Source organism: Hemitrygon akajei, unplaced genomic scaffold, assembly GCF_048418815.1.
Source record: "Hemitrygon akajei unplaced genomic scaffold, sHemAka1.3 Scf000081, whole genome shotgun sequence".
Taxonomy (NCBI): Eukaryota; Metazoa; Chordata; class Chondrichthyes; order Myliobatiformes; family Dasyatidae; genus Hemitrygon; species Hemitrygon akajei.
The window spans coordinates 1,051,561-1,076,699 of NW_027331967.1; the positions used below are offsets into that span (position 1 = coordinate 1,051,561).

General features: G+C 45.3%; 1 protein-coding gene across 1 annotated transcript in view; it reads left to right on the forward strand.

Annotated features, from left to right (window-relative positions):
• LOC140722602 (nuclear factor 7, brain-like) overlaps positions 1-24,603 on the forward strand; it is a 36,573-nt gene extending 11,970 nt beyond the window's left edge. The window contains exon 7 of the mRNA XM_073037309.1: positions 24,574-24,603. Within this exon, the coding sequence (XP_072893410.1) occupies positions 24,574-24,603 (30 nt within the window). The remainder of the gene's footprint in view (positions 1-24,573) is intronic.
• The last annotated feature ends 536 nt before the right edge of the window (positions 24,604-25,139 follow it).

Here is a 25,139-nt window from a genome sequence, read left to right on the forward strand (position 1 = left end):
AGTGAATTGTGAGGAAGGTAAATGCAACATCAGCATTCAGTACAAGAGCAGGGATGTGATGCTGAGGATTTATAAGGCACTGGTGAGGCCTCACCTTGAGTATTGTGAACAGTTTTGGGCTCCTCATCTAAGAAATAATGTGCAGGCATTTGGGAGGGTTCAGAGGAGGTTCACAAGGATGATTCCAGGAATGTTAGGGTTAGCATACGTGAAACATTTGATAGCTCTGTGCCTGTACTCGCTGGAATTTAGAAAGATGAGTGGGGATCTCCTTGAAAAGTTTGAACGTTGAGAGGTCAAGACAAGAGTAGATGTGGAAAGGACGTTTCCCATGGTGAGGGAGTCTACGACAAGAGGGCACAGCCACAAGATATAGGGGCGTCTATTTAAAAACAGAGATGCAGAGAGTTTTTTTTACCCAGAGGGTGGCGAATACGCAGAACTTGTTACCACAGGCAGTTGTGGAGACCAGGTCGTTGGGCATATTTAAGGTAGAGCTTGATAGGTTCCAGATCGAACAGAGTATCAAAGGTTGTGGGGGTGAGGCTGGGGAGTGGGGCTGAGCAGGAAAAAACAAGGATCAGTCATGATTGAATGGCGGAGCAGACTCGATAGGTTCCAGATTGAACAGAGTATCAAAGGTTGTGGGGGTGAGGCTGGGGAGTGGGGCTGAGCAGGAAAAAACAAGGATCAGCCATGATTGAATGGCGGAGCAGACTCGATAGGCAAATGGCCTAATTCTGCTCCTATGTCTTATGGTGATCAGACCACTACATTGAAGCATTGTGAGAATGAGCTCGGACACACCAACAAGCATTGACATGGGTCAAGATTTCATCTCGGGAGAAGCACACACAGCATAACCGGCCTGGCAAAGCTCCCTCACACACATACACAGGAAGGACTGGCAGATTGTAGTCAGAGCCTCAGCAATGTACATTGTTATTTCCCTCAGTAACCTGGAAACCAGTCTCTTCAGAGACAGTCATTTATTCATTTAAACAACTCAATCATGTGTGACACATTGTCAACACACACCAGACATGTGATGACACACTGTAACATACAAATTCTTCAACGTGCACACTCTCCTTCAATGTGTACACACAAACACACTGATATTTACCACAATCAACACACACATACACAGTATCAGAGTGTGACACATGGTCAACACTGAGCTGCCCTCTGACGTTACGTCACATCAACACTTCACAGACAGACTCCAGGGTGAGATTCCTCAGAAGGATGATTTGGGAAGGGTTTGACAGATGTTAAACCCACAGCCCACTTCATGCATCTGCAAGACTAGGATATCTTCTTGCGCATGTCCCATCTGTGTGTGTTTGCCCCATATCCCTCTAACCATTTCCTATCTATGTACCTGTCCAAATTTATTTTAAAATACTTAATTTTACCTGTTTCTACAGCATTGGACCACCTCCTTCTCTGTGAGAATGTTACCCTGTAGATACCTCATAAAAATTTCCCGTCTCACTTTCAATCTGAACCCTCTGGTTCTGTACTCCAATTTCTCAGAAAAAAAGACTCACTTTATCTAAGCCATTTATGAATGCATTTACCTCAATAAGGGGTAATTCCTCAACATCCTACACTCCAGTTAAATAGTCCAAGCTTATCCACTCTCTGCTTTTAACGCAAGCCCCCCCAGTCCTGGTAACATCCAGTGTAAGTCCAGTGTAATGACATCCTACACAGGCTGACTCTGTGGTAAAGAAGGCATACGGTGCATTGGCCTTCATCAATTGTGGGATTCTGTATGAGCCGAGAGGTAATGTTGCACGTGTATAGGACCACGGTCAGACCCCACTTGGAGTACTGTGCTCAATTCTGGACATCTCACTACAGGAAGGACGTGGAAACCATAGAAAGGGTGCAGAGGAGATTTACAAGGATGTTGCATGGATTGGGGAGCATGCCTTATGAGAATAGGTTGAGTGAATCCTGACGGAGGATGACAGATGATACAGGTGTACAAGATAATGAGAGGCATTGATCGTGTGGATAGTCAGATGCTTTTTCCCAGGGATGAAATGGCTAGCATGAGAAGGCATAGTTTTAAGGTGCTTGGAAGGAGGTACACAATAGATGCCAGAGGTAAGTTTTTTTTTTACACAGAGTGGTGAGTGCATGGAATGGGTTGTAAGTGGCGGTGTTGGAGGCAGAAACGATAAGAGTCTTTTAAGAGACTCCTGGATGGCTAGGTGGACTTAGAAAAACAGAGGGCTATGTGTAAAGCCTAGGTAGTTCTAAGATAGGGGCATGTTCCGCACAGCTTTGCGAGCTGAAGAGCCTGTATTGTGCTGTAGGTTTTCTATGTTTTCCCATATTTGGGGAACTGGAAATGCAGACAATACCCGAAATGTGGTTTATCATCGACATCAAAGGCCTTGCTTAAGTTCATGTGGACAGTGTGGAATAGGCTGATGAATACAGGACTGAAGGTGTTATATTTGAATGCACCAGTATACGGAATAAGGTAGATGATGTTGTAGCACAGGTAGAGATTGGCACGTGTAACGTTGTTGGCTTCACTGAGTTGTGGCTGAAAGGAGATCTTGGCTTGAAGCCTAACCTCCAAGGATAACCTTGTATTCAAAGGACAGGCAGGTAGGCAGAGAGGCTGGGGAGGGTCTGTTGGTAAAATATGAAATGAAATCCTTAGAGAAAGGTGACATAGGATTGGAAGGTGTCAAGTCATTGTGGGTAAAGTTAAGAAACTGCAAGGGTAAAAAGACCCTGATGGTAATTATATACAGGCCTCCAAATAGTAGCCAGGATCAAAATGGGATACAAATTACACCAGGAGATACAGAAAAAGAGCAAGGTGCTGATCGGAATGGGGGGTTTCAACATGCAGCTAGACTGGGAAAATCATGTTGGTGCTGTATTCCTGGAGAGGGAATTTGTAGAATGCCCCCGAGATGGGTTTTTAGGACAGCTTGTGGTTGAGCACAATGAGAGATATGATTGGGAGACTAAGGTAAAAGAACCTTCAGGAAACAGTGATCATAAAATGATAGAATTCACCCCAGAGTTTGAGAGCAAGATAAATTCAGATATATCAGTTTCAGAGTGGGGTAAAGTTAGTTACAGAGGGATGAGAGAGGAGCTGACCAAAATAGATTGGAAGGGGACACGAGCAGGGATGATTGGAGAACAACAAAGACTGGAATTCCAGGGGTAATTCGGATGGATAATTCCAAAAGATGAAGTATTATTATTCAGGGAGGATGAGGTAACCATGTTTGACATGGGTTGTCAAAGACAGCATAAAAGCGAAAGAGAGGACATACAATAGAGCAAAAATCAGCGGGATGTTGAATTATTGAGATTTTGATAATCAACGGAAGGCAATTACAAAGCCATAAGGAGTGAAAGTGAGATAGGATCGAAAGCTTGCCTACAATACTCAAGAGGACACAAAACTGTAAAGAGTAAAAGAGAGGTGAGAGTGGATATTGGACCCCAAGAAAATGACACTGAAGAGGAGAAATGTGACAATAAAGACATGGCAGAGGCACTTGTTTAGTATTTTGTGTCAATCCTCACTGTGGAAGATACCAGCTGTATGTCAGAAATGTGAGAGTGTCAGGGGACAAAATGAGTGTTGTTGCTGTTACTAAGTGCGTGGGACGATTGAAGGTCTGAAGGTACCTGGACCAGATGGACCACACCCCAGTGTTTGGAAAGAGTTAGCTGAAGAGAATATGGGGGCATTAGTAATTATCTTTAAAGAATCACTAGATACTCGGTCATTCAAGACGATTGGAAATTGCAAAGGTCACTTCACTCTTTTAGAAGGCAGAGCAGCCGAGGAAAGAAAATTACAGGTGAGTTAGTCTGGATGTGGTGTGTTTGGGAAGATGTTGGAGTCCAGTGTTAAGGAAGAGCTTTTGGGTACATGGAGGCACATAATATAATAGGGCAAAGACAGCATGCCTTCCCTTAAGGGGAAATCTTGCCTGACAAATCTGTTGGAATTCTTCGAGGAACACAAAGCCAAGATAGACAAAGAATGATTTGGATGACAGAATTGTTGCCTTTGTGGCCAAGCTTGCAGATGATATGAAGATAGGTGAAGGGGCAAGTAATGCTGCAGAAGCTCGGAATCTGGGGAAGGGCAGAGACAGATCAAGAAATGGGCAAATACGTGACAGATGGATTATCGGGTAGGGAAGTCGTGCATGCACTTTGATAGAAGGAATAATGGCATAGACATTTTTGAAAACAGAGAGAATTCAAAAATCAGAAGAGCAAAGGGACTTGGGTGTCGCTGTGCAGGATTCCCTAAAGGTTAACTTGCAGTAAGCACAGCCTCCGACTATAGGGATGTCCATTTAGGACAGAGATGAGGAGGAATTCCTTTATCCACAGGATAGTGAATCTGCCACAAGCAGCTGTGGAGGCCAAATAATTGAGTATATTTAAAGCAGAGTAACACACACAAATTGTTGGGGGAACAGCAGGCCGGGAAGTTTCTACGGAAAAGAGTAAACAGTCGATGGTTCAGACTGAAACCCTTCATCAAGACCTGTGTTGCTTAAGGGTTCCTGCAAATTCATCCCCTGTCCTAATGAGGGGCTGCGGGGGGTGGGGTTGTGGGAAAGGGGACAAAGTCATCCTCATCTGCCATCTTTGCCCTCTCTAGCTTCTCATTACGTCTACACAAATAGTTCACCCACGGGGTTTCCACCCCTCCCCCACCTGGTTCAATCTGCCATTCATCTCTCCCCTACTGGTTCCCATTATCACCTCCATTACTGTCTCAAACCATCACACTCCCCCACTTCACACTCACAAATGAAGGTGAACATTGTATGACGGGCCTGTTCCTGTGCTGTACTGTTCTATGTTCTCTGTTCCCAGTTTCGAAGAATGAGAGGAGATCTCATGGAAACACAAAATTCTTTCAGGGGTCAACAGGCAGGAGTGAGGGAGGATGTTTCCCCTGTCTGAGGAGTCAAGGGTCAGGGGTCTCTCTGCTCTCCGTCCAGCGGAAAATCCTTGGGGAGACATTAGTTGTCCACCCGCTTTTGTCGAGTCAAAGGTTAAGGTCTCCCCCCCCCCCGATCTCCGGGGCCACGCTGCCCGTCTCCCCCAGATCCCCGGGGCCGCGCTGCCCGAGTCTCCCCCCGATTCCCGGGGCCGCGCTGCCCGAGTCTCCCCTCCCCTCCGAACCCCGGGGCCGCGCTGTCCGAGTCTCCCCCCGATCCGGGGCCGCGCTGCCCGAGTCTCCCCCCGATCCCCGGGGCCGTGCTGCCCGAGTCTGCCCCCGATCCCCGGTGCCCCGCTGCCCGAGTCTCCCCCGATCCCCGGGGCCGCACTGCCCGACTCTCCCCCCGATCCCCGGGGCCGCGCTGCCCGAGTCTCCCACGGATCCCCGGGGCCGCGCTGCCCGAGTCTCCCACGGATTCCCGGGGCCGCGCTGCCCGAGTCTCCCCTCCCCCCCGAACCCCGGGGCCGCGCTGGCCGAGTCTCCCCCCGATCCCCGGGGCTGCGCTGCCCGACTCTCCCCCCGATCTCCGGGGCCGCGCTGTCCGAGTCTCCCCTCCCCCCCCGATCCCCGGGGCCGCGCTGCCCGTGTCTCCCCCCGATCCCCGGGGCCACGCTGTCCGAGTCACCCCCCGATCCCCGGGGACTCTCTAATTCTCTGCTTCTCCCCCCGATCCCAGGGGCCGCGCTGCCGGAGTCTCCCCCCGATCTCCGGGGACTCTCTAATTCTCTGCTTCTCCCCCCAGTCTCTGTCACCCTGGATGTGGAAACGGCGAATCCGCGGCTCGAGGTGTCTGAGGATCGGAAGAGTGTGAGATGGACCTGGACCCGGAGGGATCTCCCTGACACCGGGAAGAGATTCACAGACTGGGATTGTGTGCTGGGATCGGAGGGATTCACATCGGGGAGACATTACTGGGAGGTGGAGGTGACGGGGAATCGGCTCTGGTGGCTGGGAGTCGCCGCAGAGTCTGTGGAGAGGAAGGGACCGGTCAGTCTGAGTCCGGAGACCGGATTCTGGGTCATCGGGCGGGTTGATGACGTGTTACATCGGGATTGTGACGTGTCCGCTCCCACCTCCCCCAAGTCCCGTCTCGCTGCCGGTCCCATCCCCGGGAGGGTGGGAGTTGATCTCAGTTACGAGTCCGGGACAGTTTCATTTTACAACGCGGAGACCAAGTCCCATCTCCACACCTTCACTGGGAATAAATTCACGGGAAAACTTTATCCTTTCTTCGCGACCTGGGAAGTGAACCAGTGGCTGAGAATCTGCTCCGGTTCCGCTCCGGGTCTGTAAACGGGTCGGGTCCCGGGACCGGCGTCAGGAGTAAAGTCCCTGTAAATATAAATGTGCGGAGAGCGCAGCTAAATACGTGGCTAAGGAGATGGTGCAGGAGGGAGGGCTTCATGTTTCAGGACAATTGGGCTTTGTTCCCGGGAAGGTGGGGCCTGTTCCGACGGGACGGTTTGCCCGTGAACTGGAGGGGGACTAACAATCTTGCGTGTAGATTTGCTAGTGCTGCTCGGGGGGGGGGGGGGGGGGGAGGGGGGTAAACTAGATTTGCAGAGGGAGGGGAACCAGAGTGTTAGAGCAGATAGTGAGGTGGAGGAGGATAAAGGTCATGCGAGGACTGCATGTATAGACAGAAATCAAAGGTTTGTACATTAGGTTGTAAATTAATTTTCAGAACTTTAGAAATTGTGGAAATCAAAGATTTCTAGAAAGATTTTGATGAAGAACATGACCACAACATACGTGAAAAAGTGGCTACTTCAGTTTTACACCTATCGTAACAATTGTCTATGTTAGGAAATATTTTGGATAGTCTCTCCTGTGTTAAATAGTAACAGTGAACAATTTTAAATTGAATTAAACACTGATTGGCACATATCAAAGAAGAATTGACAATCTTCATTAACAAAGGTCATATTAAGTTCTCTCTCCCAATCTTGTTCAATTTTTAGTGATTAAGGGGATCTGTTTTTCTTTTTGCAGATTTTTTAATTTTTATTTTCATTTATTTTGTGATGGTCGATTGATGACTTTTGAAGAGTTAATTAGCAAATATTCTCTCTCATACACACTTTCTGCAATATCTTCAGGTTAGACATTTTTTACAAAAATAATTATCTAAGTTTACATATAGTAATCTGATTTGTTGGATACTGTTTTGAATAAGAATCCTTTAGTAAGAGGTTACATTGGTAGAATTTATAATTTATTTTTAATACATTAATACAAAAAGATAACCTCCCACCTAAGGATTATACATGATAGAAATATTCTTTGTTTCAGACATGATAGAGGGGGAGGGATGAAAGGGGGGAGGAGTGGCATTACTAGTCAGGGAAAATATCACAGCTGTGCGTAGACAGGACAGACCGGAGGGTTTGTCTACAGAGGCCATATGGGTGGAGCTGAGGAACGGGAAAGGTGTGACCACACTAATAGGGGTGTATTATAGACCGCCCAATAGTCAGAGAGAATTGGAAGAGTGAATCTGTATAAAGATAGTAGACCGATGTAAGAAACAGGAGTTTTAATAGTAGGGGATTTTAACTTTCCACATATTGACTGGGACTCCCAAACTGTAAAAGGGCTACATGGCTTGGAGTTTGTGAAATGTTTTCAGGAAAGTTTTCTAAATCAATATATAGAAGTAGCTACAAGAGAGGATGCAATATTTGATCTCTTATTAGGAAACCAGACAGTCAGGTGACAGAAGTATGTTTAGGCGAACATTTTGGGTCCAGTGACCATAATGTCATTAGTTTCAAGTTAATTATGGATAAGGATGGGTCTGGTCCTCGAGTTGAGGTTCTAAATTGGAGAAGGGCCATTTTTGTGGAAATGAAAGTGGATCTAGGAAGAGTGGATTAGGATAATTTTTTTCCTGACAAGGATGTGTTCAGTAAGTGGAAGGCCTTCAAAGGCGAAATTTTGAGAGTGCAGAGTTTGCATGTTCCTGCCAGGATTAAAGGCAAAGTTAACAGGCACAGGGAACCTTGGTTTTCAAGGGATATTGGCGATCTGGTTAAGAAAAAGAGAGAGGTGTATAGCAGGTAGAGGCAACAAAGAACAAATGAGTTACTTAAAGAGTATAGAAAACGTAAGAAAATACTAAAGAAGGAAATCAGGAAGGGAAAAAAGAAGACATGAGGTGGCTTTGGCAGATAATGTGAAGGAAAACCTGAAGGGTTTCTACAAGTATATTAAGAGTAAAAGGATAGTAAGGGACAAAATTGGTCCCCTAGAAGATCAGAGTGGTCGTCTATGTGTGGAGCCTTACTAGATGGGGGAGATCTTAAACAGTTTTTTTTTTGCATCAGTATTTACTCAGGAAACTGGCATAGTGTATATGGAAGGAAGGGAAACAAGCAGTAGTGTCATGGAACATTTGTAGATTAAAGAGGAGGAGGTGCTTGCTGCCTTACAGCGCATAAAGGTAGATAAATCCCCCGGGCCTGACTTATATTTCTTCGGACCTTGAGAGAGACTAGAGTAGAAATTGCAGGGGCCGTGACAGAAATATTTACAATGTCCTCAGCCACGGGTGCAGTGCCGGAGGATTGGAGGGTAGCTCATGTTATTCCATTGTTTAAAAAAGGCTCCAATAGTAAACCAGGTAATTACAGGCCAGTGAGCCTGACATCAGTAGTATGTAAATTATTGGAAGATGTTCAGAGAGATCGGATTTACAAGTATTTGGACAGCCAAGGGCTGATTAAGGATGGTCAGTATGGCTTTGTGCATGGTAGATCGTGTTTAATGAATCTCGAAGAGTTTTTCGAGGAGGTTACCAACAAAGTTGGTGAAGGAAAGGCTGTGGATGTTGTCTACATGAACTTTAGCAAGGCCTTTGACAAGGTCCCACATGGGAGGTTAGTTCAGAAAGTTCAGACATGAGGTGTCCATGAAGAGGCTGGAGAGATTGAAAGAGTGCAGAGATTTACTAAGATGTTGCCAGGTCTTCAGGGGTTGAGTTACAGGGAAAGATTGAACAGGTTAGGACTTTATTACGAGAGGACATGGTTTTAGGGTGAAAGGGGAAAGCTTTAGGGGGAACATTAGGAGGAACTTCTTCACTCAGAGAGTGGTGGGAGTGTGGAACGAGCTGCCATCTGACGTGGTAAATGCGGGATCACTCTTAAGTTCTAAGAATAAATTGGATTGATACATGGATGGGAGAGGTCTGGAGGGTTACGGACTGGGTGCAGGTCAATGGGACGAGCGGAATAAAGTTTCCGCACAGACTAGAAGCACCAAATGGCCTGTTTTCTGTGCTGTAGTGTCCTATGGTTCCATGGAGTGAAATAAACACGACATGAGAATTGTCGATCGATTAATTTTAACTCGTTCACCGCATCCGTCAACCGAACAGAAACACCGGGGATTCAGCAGAAGTTGTGGGCGGCGGGTCCTGAGCTCCCCCGGGTCCTAAAGTCCACCCATAATGAGACAGGTTAAATGGGACAAGTGGGGGCGGTGCTGACCGGAAAAGACAGTGAAGATTGTTCATTAAGTTCATCTGCCATTTATTTGTCCCCCATTACTACTTCACCAGCATCATTTTCCAGTGGTCTAGTATAAACTCTCATCTCCCTTTCACTCTTCATGTAACTGAAAACTAAACTTTTAGTATCCTGATTTATATTATTGGCCAGTTTGCCCTCATATTTTGTCTTTACCATTCTTATGGCCTTTTTCATTGCCTTTTGTTGGATTTTAAGAGCATCCCAATAATCCAACATCCCACTCACCTTTGCTACCCTATATGTCATTTCCTTAGGTTTAACAAAATTATTACATGCCTTTTGCAGTTCAAACTGTGAATTGATTTAAAGTCAGTCCCATAATTTAATAGTTTTTATCTGAAAACTATCTACCCTCGCAAAGATTGTACTGAAGACTGCATTTGATTTTTCTTCAGCCTTGTACGCTTCACATTGAAATAGTATGTGTTTTGACAGTTTCATAATGACAAACTGTACACGACACAGAATGAAGTTTTCCAATTAGTTACAAGGCATAATTAAGCATAGTGTGGACATTTCTATGTCATGTCAATATCATTCCTTCCCTTGTTTTAAGCCCTTCTTCTATAAACCCAACAGGATTATGTATTCTGTAAAGGTGTCTGTCCTCATGTCCATTATCCTACGTCTTGCCATAAGCCCCTAATTCTTAACACCACCAACCCTTTAGCTTCTAATTTGCTAAGTGGTCTATATCAACAACTTAACATTTAACAGCTTTTAGTACTAAACCGTCAACATCATTATTTCCCTCAACAGTGTGATGTGCAGGGCCCATAATGTGCAGACATATAAATCAAACTTTATATTTGAAATACCGTTTGACAAGTTTCCAACAGTCAATCTGACCTACTGCCAGAATGACCTGTTTAAGACTCATCAAAACCAAAATGTATTCTGAGCAAATTATAAGGACCAATTTCCTCCACCCACTGTAAGCATAAACTGTTGGCAAATAATTCTGCTTCCTTTGCTGATAAATGGCTATAAGTCATTTCTTTATCATTACCTGCAATTCAGGCACACAAAAACAGCCACAGCAACATCCCCAGTTAAATTATCTTTGGATTCATCTGTAAAAATAGTTACTATATGATAATAACTTTCATTAATATACTAATGAACCAACAGACTCTCAGACAGAACCGAATCCGATCGTGTAACATAAAATCAACTGAAGTCATTGGAAAAAACAAGGTGTGGTTACAGAGAAAGCTACAGTGGGACATATTGTATCATCAAATACACCCGTATTCCCAGCGTGATAAGAAACCAGCTACCCAATACAAAAAACACTCTTCTTGTGATGTCCCCAGCCGTCCTCCAGCACACCTTTAACAGGATGATCATTTCCTTGCCCCGCAAATTAATCCAGTATGTTGACATCAACTTGAACCTCTGTTACTTTGAGGGCAATTGTCCCATTGCACTCAGTAAAGCCAAAACAGGAGACAACATTACCGCACCAGAACACAATCTTAAAGTCTGTAATTGTATCACATACAAACATTTTTAATTTGAAGATGAAGCTGATCCATAAGCCACACAGACATAATCAAGATCAGATCAAATTAAACAAATATAATTGGTCAACAAAGATTTTCAAGTTGCACCCAAGAATACCCACATAGATGTCTGAGGAGATTTAAAGCTACTTTACATTTATCAATTATTTTACTGATAGGTGCTTCCACGTCAGCTTATTATCCATCCACATACTGAGAAATCTTACCACTGACACTTCCTCAAGACATTAATCATATAATTTAAAATCAAGTGCAAGTCTATTAATGCTGTTTGTAAACCACATAATGTATTTTAATGACTGAAAGCTGAAAATCCTCATCAATCTGCCCACTGTTTGACCTATTAATTGTAAATTGCAATTAATACCTCTAATCTATAAAGCTACGTCATCTGTATATTGTGATTTACCCAGGGTATCCCATTTTCCCATCTGCGAAAATATCAATAATCATAATATTAAATAATGAAGGGCTACAAATACTGCCTTGTGGGATCCCATTCTCTATCTCATAGAAACAGAAACATAACATGCCGACCGATACTTGGACAGTCCATCCAAAAAACAACTCAAAAAATTATACAATGTCCCCCTCACTCCTAATTTAATCAAAAGTCCTTTCTTCCATATCATTTCCCTTTTCAGTATCAAGAAATACTGCTATTACAACATCTTTAATTGTGTTTTCCGAATATCATCTTCCAAATCTAAAACTGAATCTCATGTCATGTCACCCTTCCAAAATCCACTCTAATAAAACACTTTATCACCACTCCTTCCAAAATATAACTCAAGCGCTTGATTACCATACATTCCATAAGTTTACATAAATGAGACATTCACGATATAGGCCCTTTACTAGAAGGATCAAATGGGGATCTGCCAGGTTTTAGAATAGGCACTACAATTTCAATTTTCCATGAGGAAAGCGGATGCACAATTCAAACATTTAATATTTGCACAAAAGCGAATTAGAAACAATTACAATTTCAAATATCACTCTTTCCTGGGAACACCTGACCTGCATTATTAATAGACTTCTTAAATTCATACAAAGAAATCTCTCCATCAGTGATACTATCATTGCTACAGCTGACTTCCAGCACATCATTCCAGCACTGAAAAACATATCCCTACATTGTTTAACTTCTTCACTTAAATTATCCTGATTATGAATCTCAACAAATGACCCAGCCAGTAACACAACCTTCCCTGTTTCAGTAACAATCATTTTGCCCTCATTAATCAACACTGGAATATTATGATCCCCACAAATCCCCCCATTTTCTAAATCATATCCTAAACAATTCCAAGTTTGATATCCCTTCCAATATTATCTCCATATAACCTCCAGTAAATCACCTACTTCCTCACCACGGCCTTTGCCCTTTTATTGTTAATAATGTAACTCGGAGACTGATGCACCATCACATAAAAACTCACATTTCTCCCAATTTGCTTCCTGTCCCGTTATAAATCCAAATCCAAACTCATAAAGACAGGAAGGCTGACTGACGTTCACATAAACTAATCACCCTCTGAGTTCCCATTTGAGCGACAGGCACTACACCCAATAACAGCAGGGGTCAGTGTTACGTAAGCGCAACCAGATGCAGCTTCAATGTATCCGGTCCGGGCTCCAGATCTTCTCTTACGAACAAGCTGGATGAACTCAACGGGTCGGGCAGCATCCGTGGAAACGAGCAGTCAACGTTTCGGGCCAAGACCCTTCGTTAGGTCTGAAGAAGGAGGGGGCAGGGGCCCTATAAAGAAGGTGGGGGAGGATGGAAGGTTCCAGGTGAAAAAGTAGAAGGAAGATCAAGGGTTGGAGGAGGGGGAGGGGTTAGGCAGGAGAATTTAAGAAGGAATGTAAAGGGAAAACACAATTGGTTGTAGAAGAAGGCAGAAAATGAAAGAGGTGATAGTCTACTAGAAGAGGAGGCAGAGTCAAAGTGGGATGGTGGAAGGGAGAGGGAGGGAATTACCAGAAGTTGGAGAATTCGATGTTCATACCAAGGGGCTGGAAACTACCCAGGCGGTATATGAGGTGTTACTCGTCCAACCTGAGTTTGGCCTCATGGTGGCAGTAGAGGAGGCCGTGTATGGACATATCCGAATGGGAATGGGAAGCAGAGTTGAAGTGGGTAATAACCGGGAGATCCTGTCTGTTGTGGCGGACGGAGCGGAGGTGCTCGATGAAGCGGTCCCCCAATCTGCTTCGGGTCTCCTCTACATCGGCGAGACCTGCCGCAGATTGGGGGACAGCTTCGTCGAGCACTTCCGCTCCGTCCGCCACAACAGACAGGCTCCTGTACCTCGGCGGGACCCGACATCTCCTCTGTACCTACTTAGAAGCATCTTAAAACTGTGCCCTCTCGTGCTAGCCATTTCAGCTATGGCAAAATGCCTCCGACTATCCACAGGATCAATACCTCTCATCATCTTGTACACCTCTCTCAAGTCACCTCTCATCTTCCGTCGCTCCAAGGAGAAAAGGCCGAGTTCACTCAACCTGTTTTCATAATCCATGATCCCCAATCCAGGCAACATTCTTGTAAATTTCCTCTGCACCATTTCAATGGTTTCCACGTCCTTCCTGTAGTGAGGCGACCAGAACGGAACACCGTAGCCCAAGTGGGGTCTGACCAGGGTCCTATATAGCTGCAACATTACCTCTCGGCTCCTAAGTTCAATTCCACAATTGATGAAGGCCAATACACCATCCGCCTTCTTAACCACACAATCAAGCTGCGTAGTTTCTCTGAGTGTCCTATGGACTCGGACCCAAGATCCCTCTGATCCCTCTGTACCAAGTGTCTTATCATGAATACTATTATTCTGCCGTCATATATGTCATACCAAAATGAACCACCTCACACTTATCTGGTTTGAACTCCATCTGCTAGTTATCAGCTCAGTTTTCTATCCTATCAATATCCCGTTGTAATCTCTGACAGCCCTCCACACTGTTCACAACACACCCAACATTTCTGTCATCAGCAAATTTACTAAACCATCCTCCACTTCGTCGTCCAGGTCATTTATAAAGATCACAAAGAGTAGGGGTCCCATACGGATCACTGAGGCACACCACTGGTCACCGGCCTCCATGTAGAATATCATCCGCCTACAACCACTCTTTGCTTTCTGTGGGCAAGCCAGTTCTGGATTCACACAGCATTGCCCCTTTGGATCCCATGCCTCCTTACTGTCTCAATAAGCCTTGCATGGGGAACCTGATCAAATGCTTTGCTAAAATCCATATACGCAACATCTGCGGCTCTACCTTCATCAATGTATTTAGTCACATCCTCAAAAAAATTCAGTCAGGTTCGTAAGACACGTCCTGTCTTTGACAAAGCCTTGCTGACTATTGCTAACCGTATTACACGTCTCCAAATGTTCATAAATCCTGCCTCTCAGAATGTTCTTCATCAAGGTAGCAAACACCGGAGTGAGACTCACTGACCTATAATTTCGAGGGCTATCCCTATTCCCTTTCTTGAATAAGGAATCAACATCCGCAACCCTCCAATCCCCGAGAAAACTTTCCCGTCCTCATTGATGATGAAAAGCCCATTGCCAGAGGCTCAGCAAGCTCATCCCTCGCTTCCCACGTTAACCTGGGGTCCATCCCGTCCGGTCCCGGTAACTTATCCAACTTGATGCGTTCCAATTGCTCCAGCACATCCTCTTTCTTAATATCTGCATTCTCAAGCTTTTCTGTCCCTGCAGGTCACCCCACAATCACCGAGATCCTTTTCCATAGTGAATACTGAAGCAAAGTATTCATTAAATACTTCCGCTAATTCCTCCGGTTCCATACACACTTGTTTCTTTCTATTATTACACTTAACTGGTCCTATTCTCTCACGTCTTATCCTCTTCCTCTTCACATACTTGTAGAATGCCTTGAAGTTTCCCTTAAACCTGTCCGCCAAGCCTTTCTCATGGCTCCTTCTGGCTCTCCTAATTTCATTCTTAAACTCCTTCCTGCTGGCCTATAATCTTCCAGATTCATATCATTACCTAGTTTTTGAACCTTTAATTCTTGATGGGATTTACAGCAGCTTTTGTGCACCACAGTTCTGTACCCTACCATCCTTTCCTAGTCTGATTGGAACGTATCTACGCAGAACCCCACGCAAATATGCACTGAACATTTCCCACATTTCTTTGGTAGGTTGTCCTGAGAACATCTGTTTCCAATTTATGCATCCAAGTTACTCTCTGATAGCCTCATAGTTCCCCTTACTCCAATTAAACATTCCCCTAATTTGTCTGTTCCTATCTCTCTCCAATTCTATGGTAAAAGAGATAGAATTGCGTTCACTATCTCCAAAATACTTTCCCACTGAGAGACCTGACACCTGACAAGGTTCCCAATACCAGATCAAGTGCAGCCTCTCCTCTTGTAGACTTATCTAAGTACATGTTTTGTTAAGAAACATTCCTGAATACACCTAACAAACTCCACCCTATCTAAACTCCTCACTCTATTGAGATGCCAATCAATATTTGGGAAATTAAAATCTCCCACTACAACAACCCTGTTATTATTGCTCCTTTCAAGAATCCGTCTTCCTATCTGCTCCTCGATACTCCTGTTACTATTCTGCGGTCCATAAAAAAAAAACACCCAGTTGAGTTATTGACACGTTCCTATTCCTAACCTCCACACACAGACAATCTGTATACAACCCATCCACACCTTCCTCCTTTTCTGCAGCCGTGACACTATCCCTGATCAACAGTGCCACGCCCCCATGTCTTTTGCCTCCCACCCTATCCTTTCTGAAACGTCTAAAGCCTGGCACTTGAAGTAGTCATTACTGCCCCTGCACCATCCAATTCTCTGTAATGGCCACAACATCATAGCTCCAAGTGCTGATCCACGCTCTAAGCTCATCCGCTGTATTCATGATACTCCTCGCATGAAAATGGACTCATCCCAAACCACCGGACTGAGCGCGTCCCTTCTCTATCACCTGCCTCTAATCCTGCCTCCAAACTTTCTCTATTTGTGAGCCTGCCTCCCTTTTCTCCTTAGTTAGCCTAAGCAAACTTTCCCGCCGGGGCATTGGATTCAAGTGCAAAGCGTCCTTTTTGTACAGGTCACACTGCCTCAGAAGAGGTCCCAATGATCGAGAAAGCTGAATCCCTACCTCCTGCTCCAATCCCTCAGCCACGCATTTACCCTCCATCTCATTCTATGACTGTACTTACTGTCACGTGGCACAGACAGTGATCGCGAGATTTCTAACTTTGAGGTCCTGCTTCTCAACGTCTTGCCCGACTCCCTGTAGTCCTTTTTTCAGGACCTCCTCCCCTTTTCCTAGCTATGTCTTTGGAACCAATATCTACCACGACCTCTGGCTGTTCTCCTTCGCATTTCAAGATATCGTGAACGCGATCAGAAATATCCCGGACCCTGGCACCTGAGAGGCAAACTACCATCCGCGTTTCTTTCCTTTGTCCACAGAATCGCCTGTCAGAACCCCTAACTAATGACTTCCCTATCGCTGCCGCCATCCTCTTCATTTCGCTCCCCGTCTGAGCCACTGGGCCAGACTCTGTGCCAGAATTGCTTCCCCCAGGTACGCCATCACACCCTCCACCCCCCCCCCCCAACAGTGCTCAAGCAGGAATACTTAATGTTGAGGTTGACAGCCACTGGGGTACTCTCTGTTACCGGCTTCTTGCCCTCCTCTCTGTTAACTGTTACCCACTTCTCTGTCTCCTGTGGTCCGGGGGTGACTACCTTCCTATAGCTCCTCTCTATCACATGCTCACTCACCCTGACCAGACGAAGGTCATCGAGCTGCAGCTCCAGTTCCCTGACGCGGTCTCTTAGGAGTTGCAGCTCGATACACCTGGGGTAGTTGTTTATATTGGAATGTAAAATCAGGGATGCAACATTCATGCTCCACAAGCACTCCTCAGACCACACTTAGAGTATTGCGTGCAGTATTGGGCTCCTTATTTTAAAAAAATGATATAATGACATTGGAGAGAGTTTAGAGAATATTCACGAGAAGGATTACAGGAATGAACGGGTTAACGTATGAGGAACGTCTGGCAGCTCGAGGCCCGTTTTCGCTGGAGTTCAGCAGAATGAGGAGGAATCTCAGAGAAAGATTCCAAATGTTAAAAAGCATGAACAGATTAGATATGGCTAAGTTATTTCCCATGATAATGGAGTCTACGAAAGGAGGGCTCGACTTCAGGATTGTAGGACGTCCATTTAGACCAGACATGCGGAGAAATTACTTTAGTCAGAGGGTGGTAAATCTGCCGAATCTTTTTGCCACGAGCAAGTCATTCGGTACATCGAAGGCAGAGATAGATAGGTGTTTGATTAGCCAGAGAATTAAAGGTTTTGGGGAGAAGCAGGGGAGTGTGAACAACTGGAAGAATTGGATCACGAATTGGATTGAAGCACGAGGGATGATTTTCCCACTGCCCCCATAATCATAACCTAACTTAACCGTGACATGCTCTTCATTTCCTCAGTCAATCAAAAAGCTGAGATACCAAGAAGATGAGAGGGATCCAGTTAGTTAAGCTGGAACCAGACAAAACAAGTCGTTCTAATCTCTCAGTGACAGGGTGGAGTGACCCTGAATCTCCAGTAAACCCTGTTGATTTAAACCGGGCGACCCACCAAACCCAAATGCAGAATAAAGATTGCAGTAAATTTCAAGTAGGGAGGTTACATCTTACTGTGAGACGAAACCTTATAACTCGGCCTCAAACCATTTTACGACCCAAATTGTTAAAATAAAATCAAATAAAGAGGTCCGAAACACCTTAAACTCGGGATTGAATGGTTTCCATTATCTTTGCCCATGGGAGTATAACAAGCCTGGCCTGATCAACCCTGCTGCGTCGCCCTGGTGAGAGTGTCGAGTGATTAAAGTCCTGAATTACCCATCGACCCCAGTTTACATTACTGATGACGCGTTCCAGTGTTCACCCGCTTAATTAAGCCGACTGTCGTTGGACTGGGTTAATGAAAGGCGTGGGCCAGATTAAAATTGTTTCACAACCCGATCTGGCAGAGTCCCATATTCTGCCCGACCGTAAACTCCACAACCCTGTCTCCCCCAGCCTCACATATACATCGCCAACGTTACCGCTCACCCAAATCCTCAGGTCTAAGGGCCAACAACCCAAGTATCCCGGACTGCAGCCCGACTAACCCTGGCCTTAGGCCCACGAACAAGTTCAATTAACACCAGGTCTCATCCACCCCGCGCTTGGGATCCTGGGATCCAAAGCAATATCTCGTTGAAAGTGTCTATACAGGTCGATGTGGTGGTTACGAAGGCGTTTTTGCTTTTATTAGACGAGAAATTGAGTTCAAAAGGCAGGAGATTATGTTGGACCTCGACAAAACTCTGGTTCTGCCACATCTGGAATATTGGTTCAGTTCTGATCACCCCACTATAAGAAGGATGTTGAGGTTTTGGGGAGGGTGCTGAGGAGATTTTCCAGGATGCTACCCGGTTCAGAGAACATGTGCTGTCACCAGAGTCCGGATAAACTTGATTTGATTCTTCTGGAGCGTTGGACGCTGATGGAAGTTCATATGATTATGAGAGGCAAAGATAGAGTCGACCATATGTATCCATTTCCCAGGGTTGAAATGACTAACACCAGGGGAAATACATTGCAGGTGAGACGGGGTAGGTTCAAGGAGAATGTGAAGGCTGTGTACGTACTTGGAGATGTGCACAGATTCGGGAACGTCAGCAGAACCAGGGTTGTGATGAATATCAAAATTGCACAATTTATACATACGTTGATAATAAATATACTTCAAACTTTGAACTTTGCCATGTGCTTGACGATGAAGGAGGCCATTTTGGAAGACTGTACTTGCAGCCCTCCATTTTGAGATCACTTTGAACTGAATCTTGCTCTGGGATAATATGATCTGGATTTGGGTGTCAGCCGATAAGGATGTGTGCTCTCTTGCGGATGCTGATAGATTCTGATTGTGGGCGGATATGGGGTGCGCATGGATATATAGGTGTCGGCCTGTTTGGGGGGTGTCGGAGGATGAGAGGTTTAGAACAATAATGAAGCCGCTCCAACTCTCTTGGTTGTTGGCTGAAACCAGTTTCAATGTGGGTCCTGGCGGTGGTCACAACTTCCATTATCGTGTCAGTAGCTTCCACTCGGTTCACCAGTGAGCGATGCAAGTCCCTGGTGGAGACAGAGGAATACCAGCGCACACGGATGTTGGAGTGTTCTTCATTGCCGTGTCTGTGACTGTTCTGTTTGGCCAGTCTGGGTTGTTAGCCCTGAGCGAAACTCTCAGCAAATGTTTAGTTGGAAAGCTATTGGAAGTTATTCCAAGGACCCGGATATTTACGTACTTGGAGAGCCAGTGCCTGATTAGGGATAGTCAATATAGCTTTGTGCCTGATGCGTCCATGTCTAATCAATCTTACAGAATCTTCAGAGGTGCTTACTAAGAAATCTTATGGAAGAAAGTCAGTGGAAGTGGTCTACAGGTAATTTAGCAAGGCCATTGCCGAGGTCCCGCTTCGGACTTGGTTCAGAAGGTTGAGTCACTGGGCATTCGGAATGAGGTAGTGAATTGGAGGAGGCAGAGTGTGGAAACAGTCGGTTGCCTGTCTGACTGGAAGCCTGTGACTAGTGGAGTGGCGCAGGGATGTTGTTGTTTGTCATCCATATCAGCAATCTGAATGTTAATGTGATGAACCGGATCAAATCTGTGGATGTCATCCAGATTGTGTTGTATTGTAGACAATCAGAAAGGCTATCAAAGTTTGCCGGGGGATTTGGACCAGATGGAAAAATGGGCTGAAACATTGCGGATGAATTTTAATGCAGACCAGTGTGAGATGTTACACTTGGCGTGGACAAATCAGGTGATCAGTCGAGCAACGGGGAATGCGGTAGAAGAGAGGGATCTAGGAATACAGATTCATAATGACTTGTATGTGGCGTCACAGGTCGATAGGGTCGTACAGAGAGCTTTTGGCACATCGGCATTCAGAAATCAAAGTATTGCGTACAGAAGATGGTATGGTATGTTGAAACTGTATAAGATGCTGGCGAGGCCGCATTCGTGTAGCTTTTGTCACAAACCTACAGGGAAAATATGAATCTGATTGAAAGAGTGCAGAGAGAATTTACAGGAAGGTTGCTGGGAATTGAGCAACTGAGTTGTAGGGAAAGGTTGAATAGGTTAGGAAGTTATTCCCTGGAGTTTAGGAAAATGATGGGAGATTTCAGACAGATGTGCAGTCATTTTTAACTTGTTTGGATGTTTTACACGCGCAACCTCTCAAATTGTGTTGTGGTGCCATAAGGTTTCGAATTTACTGGCTGAAATGGGACAATGACGCTTACGGATGCGGTGGTTCAAGTTGATGTGAACATACTGGATTGATTTGAGGGGCAAAGAAATGACCATCCTGTTAACTGTGTGTAAACATCACAGGGAGAGAGGGTTTAGTATTGGGTGGATATGTTCTTCTCTCGCTCGGGATATGTGTTTGCTGGATGATGCAATAAGTTCCACTGTGGCTTTCCTGCTAACGCCACCCTGTTATTTTTTTTTCAATGACTTTAGTTGACTTAATAAATTCCAAGGATTCTGTTATGACTGGGAGTCTTTTGGGTGATCAGTATTTTAAAGAAAATTGTTATGATAGGATAGAACATTTTTACAGGTGTTTCTAAAAATAATTTTACTGGGAACGTTGGTGTGGCTGTTTTTGAGCCTGAATTGCAGAGAACGATAAAGAAACGACGTACTAGCCATTTTCCAGTTTGTACATCAGAATTAGTTGCCGTCATTTTAGGCTTAAAGTGGGTGGGTGAAACTTGTCCTTGCAAAGTTGTAATTTGATCAGATTCCTTTTCGGTGTTGATGAGTCTTTAAGATGGTCATTCTAGCAGTCGGTAGGGTTTACTGTTGGAAGCTCAGCCAACATAATCGCATATGCGATGTGCTGGATTAACAGATCGGTTTCCTTTGGGTCCCTGCACAGAGACATGTTGCCAGCAATCAATGGGCTGATTGTTCTGCTACAAAAGCTGTGTTTGTCTGTACGCAGATTTGGGGGTGCACGCGGATTAGGGAGCAGCATTGGATTTGCGGGTTTCCCTCCGATTTGGTGGTGAAGGCTGATTTACGGGTGCATATAGATTTGAGGGTGTGCACGGATTTGAGGATGCACATGGATTTGAGGGTGTGCACGGATTTGAGGATGGGCACGGATTTGAGGGTGTGCACGGATTTGAGGATGCACATGGATTTGAGGGCGGGCACGGATTTGAGGGTGTGTACGAATTTGAGGGTGGGCACGGATTTGAGGGTGGGCATGGATTTGAGGGTGGGCACGGATTTGAGGGTGGGCACGGATTTGAGAGTGGGCACGGATTTGAGGGTGGGCACGGATTTAACGGTCGGCATGGATTTGAGGGTGGGCACGGATTTGAGAAATCCTTTCTTAATGCAGGTCAGATGTCGGCAGGAAAGAATGATGTATGTTGCTGTATGATCAGTCACATGCCCTGACAACACTCTTGTGATAATATTACAATGTATGTTTTAATCGTATTTGGAAGTTAGGGCATCTTCCTTTCTGATGGAATCTGGCAGTTGTAGTGCCGACTCTGAAACCTGGGAGCTCCCCGTCTGATTCTTCTGGTCAGAGGCTAAATCGTTCATAAATCATTGATGTAAACTCATGGAATTTATGGTGATAGAGCGTTTGGATTATATTCTGGAAAAGAGAGGTGATACAGCTTTGTATCAGAGTGAATTTCGGAAGTGTAGAAAACATTCGATTCAGTTTTATGTTTGGAAGATGAGAATAGGAAAGTACTGTTAAATAAAGATGTTCTAATAACAGTATGTTTTGATATTGAAAAGGCAGATGATATGTTCTGGAATGAAGGACTTTTGATTAAATTACGGAAATTAGGAGTGAAGGCGAGATTGTATGTTTTTCAGACTTATTTATTTCGGCAGTCGATGCAGGTGAGGGTGGGAAACTCATATTCGAACCCTACAAGGCAGTATTGCAGTCCTTTAATATTATGATTAATGATATTCTGTCTGAGATAGGTACTGGGGTGGGTAAATCACAGTATGTAGATGATGCAGTTTTATAGATTAGCGGTAAGAAAATCTATTTTGCTGCATTTAGGTTGTAATTAGCAGTTAATCCGTTGGAACATCAGGTAAATCATTCCGGATTGAAGACGTCAGTAGCTCATACACACATCGGATGAACAGGCCTGCACTTGATTTGGATTCTATGCTCAGACTCTTGAAGCCGGGTCTGTGGCAAGATTTCCGGTATTGGGAAATGAACCTGGTCAGGCGTCAGACCTCTCGGTGGGAGAGGATTTTGGAGGAAGCGAGTACAACTCTATCTCCTTCACCATGGCGTCTGAAGAGGGATAGGAGCAGACAATTTGGGAAAACATTTCACTGGGGTAAGGGGAAATACGATGCTAATGGGCAGGAACGTGGAAACATAAATTGGGAGCAGATGCTCTCAGGTGAATGCACTGCAGAAATATGGCAATTGTTCCGGGAATATTTGTATGGCATTCTGCATAGGTATGTTCCATTGAAGTGAGGAAAGGGTGGCAGGGTAAAAGAACCATGCTGTACAAAGGATGTAGAAAATCTCGTTAAGAAGAAAAGCTAACAAAAGTTTCAAGAAAATTGGTACTATTGTAGCTCTAGAAAATGACAAGAGCGAGCAGGAGCCATGAGAAGGCCTTGGCGAGCGGGATTAAGGAAAACCACAAGGCTTTCTACAATAATGATGATGAGCCGTGTGACAATAGCACCAATCGGGTACAATTGTGGAAACATGTGCATGGAGCGGAAGGAGGTAGCGGATGTATTTAATGAATACTTTGCTTCAGTATTCACCAGTGAATGGGACCTGATTGGACTGAAAGGCTTGAGTTTATAGTCATTAAGAAAGAGCATGTTCTGGAGCTTTTGAAAGTTAGATAGGTCGCCGGGACCGAATGAAATGCACCCTTGACTACTGAGGGAAGGGAGGGAAGGGATTGATGCTGGAGTGGTGATAGGTAGGTCAAATAGAGAGAAGTAGTTGCACCCAAGGTCACGGCACCGGAAACTGAGTGACAGTCAGGAAGGAGAGTGCAGCGCACCCCTGTGGCCATCCCCCTGAACAACAGGTATATCACTTTACACACCGGTGGGCTGGGGGAATGACCTCACAAAGGAAAGTCACAACAGCGCATCCCTGTGGCCATCCCCTGAACAACAGGTATATCACTTTACACACCGGTGGGCTGGGGGAATGACCTCACAAAGGAAAGTCACAGCTGTTGGGTCTCTGGCGCTTGGTATGGCTCTGCGGCTCAGATGGGAACGGGGTAGAGTAAAAAGGTTCTGCAAAGGAAGTTCAGAAAGTGAGGTGCAAAGTAAAGAGACAGCTCATACTGGGCTGTGATCTCAGGACTGCCATCTGTGCCAGGAATAGGAAGGATAAACTGTTTAACACGTGGCGAAGGAGTTGGCGCCAGAGGGAGGGCATTAAATATTTGGATCGGTTGAGCCCACAGGGATTGCATTGTGCACAGAGTGTGAGTGTGTTGGTGGAGAGAGGACATCGTTGATGGAGGGTGAGAGAGCACACAAACACATGCATTGGAGTGTGAGGGAGGGGAGTCAGGAGGGAAAAGGGGAATGAGGAGGATGGAGTTAGGGTTCCATTACAAAGCCCCAGAGTCACAAAACCATCCTCCTCTGGAATCGGTCCCATTCACTACCCCTGGATGGGGGTGAGCATTGAGTTGCCTTGCCAACGAGAAAATTAATCTTTCTTATGCCCCCGGTTAACACACTTCTTTAATACATTTACGTTGATCTTGAACATTGAAACGTACTGTTTGTAAAACATGTACTGATGTGAAATGGTCTCAGTGACGGTCCGAGAGTGGAAAATGAACCGGTGTTCAGCCCCACTGCTCCGTGCCGGACAAGATCCCCCATCGGAGTCTGTCCCATCTGTCTGTGCTTGACACGTCTCACTCTAAAGTTTCCTATTTCTGTCCCTGTCCCAGTGTCTTTTATTTTCCTTCTCAACCGCATTCCCTGTCTTCTCCCCATGACCTTCGACGTCTTTAGGAATCCTGTACTGGTCAGTCTCTGATTATGTAAACACTGTGATCCGGCCTCTGAGCGGTCCATGGCAATGAATTCCACAGCTCCCTCATGTCTCCCTCCCTGGAGTGAAGTTGCTGGAGTTTAAGCAGGTGGGATGACTGAGTAAATCTCTGAGCTCACTCAGGACAGAAGTGTGGCCTCGACTTATTGTGAACTCGCTAGAGCCTCTCAGGGTGGGTTAACTGAATGAAACTCTCCCCACACTCTGAACAGGTGTACAGCTGCTTCCGTTGCGTGAAATGTCTGGTGTTTCAGTTGCTCAGCTAACTGAATGAATCTTTTCCCACACTAGGAGCAGGAGAACGACTTCTCCCCAGTGTGAACGCACTGGCGTTTCTGCAAATCGGATGTCTGGATGAGTCCTTTTGCAAACAAGGATCAGGTGAACAGCCTGTGTGAGCCTGCTTTCTGGTATTTTGTCTCACCTTTACAATCTGAGACTGAGTCGGGAAAAGATACCGGTGCTGTGGGAGACTTCCTGCTTGGTTCCTTTGCTCAATAAGGCGACTCCATCTGAACTTAATGACGACAGACTAATTGCCCTCACATCTCCTGTGATGAAGGTGATGGAGAGGCTGGTCCTGACTTACCCTGGACGCTCTGGAGTTTGCCTACCAACCTCATGAGGATGTGGATACATAATCTACCTGTTGCAGCGAGCTCACTCCCATTGGCATTGTGAGAATCTCTTTTTTTTAATTTCGCTAGTGCCTTCAATACAATCGAGTCACGTCTTCAGTGCAACAACCTGCAAAGGATGGGCGTAGACAAACTCACTGACTCCTGGGTTACGGCCTTCTTGACAGACAGACCCCAGTTTGCACTGCCGGTGGTTCTCTGCCGGAAGTGGTGATGAGT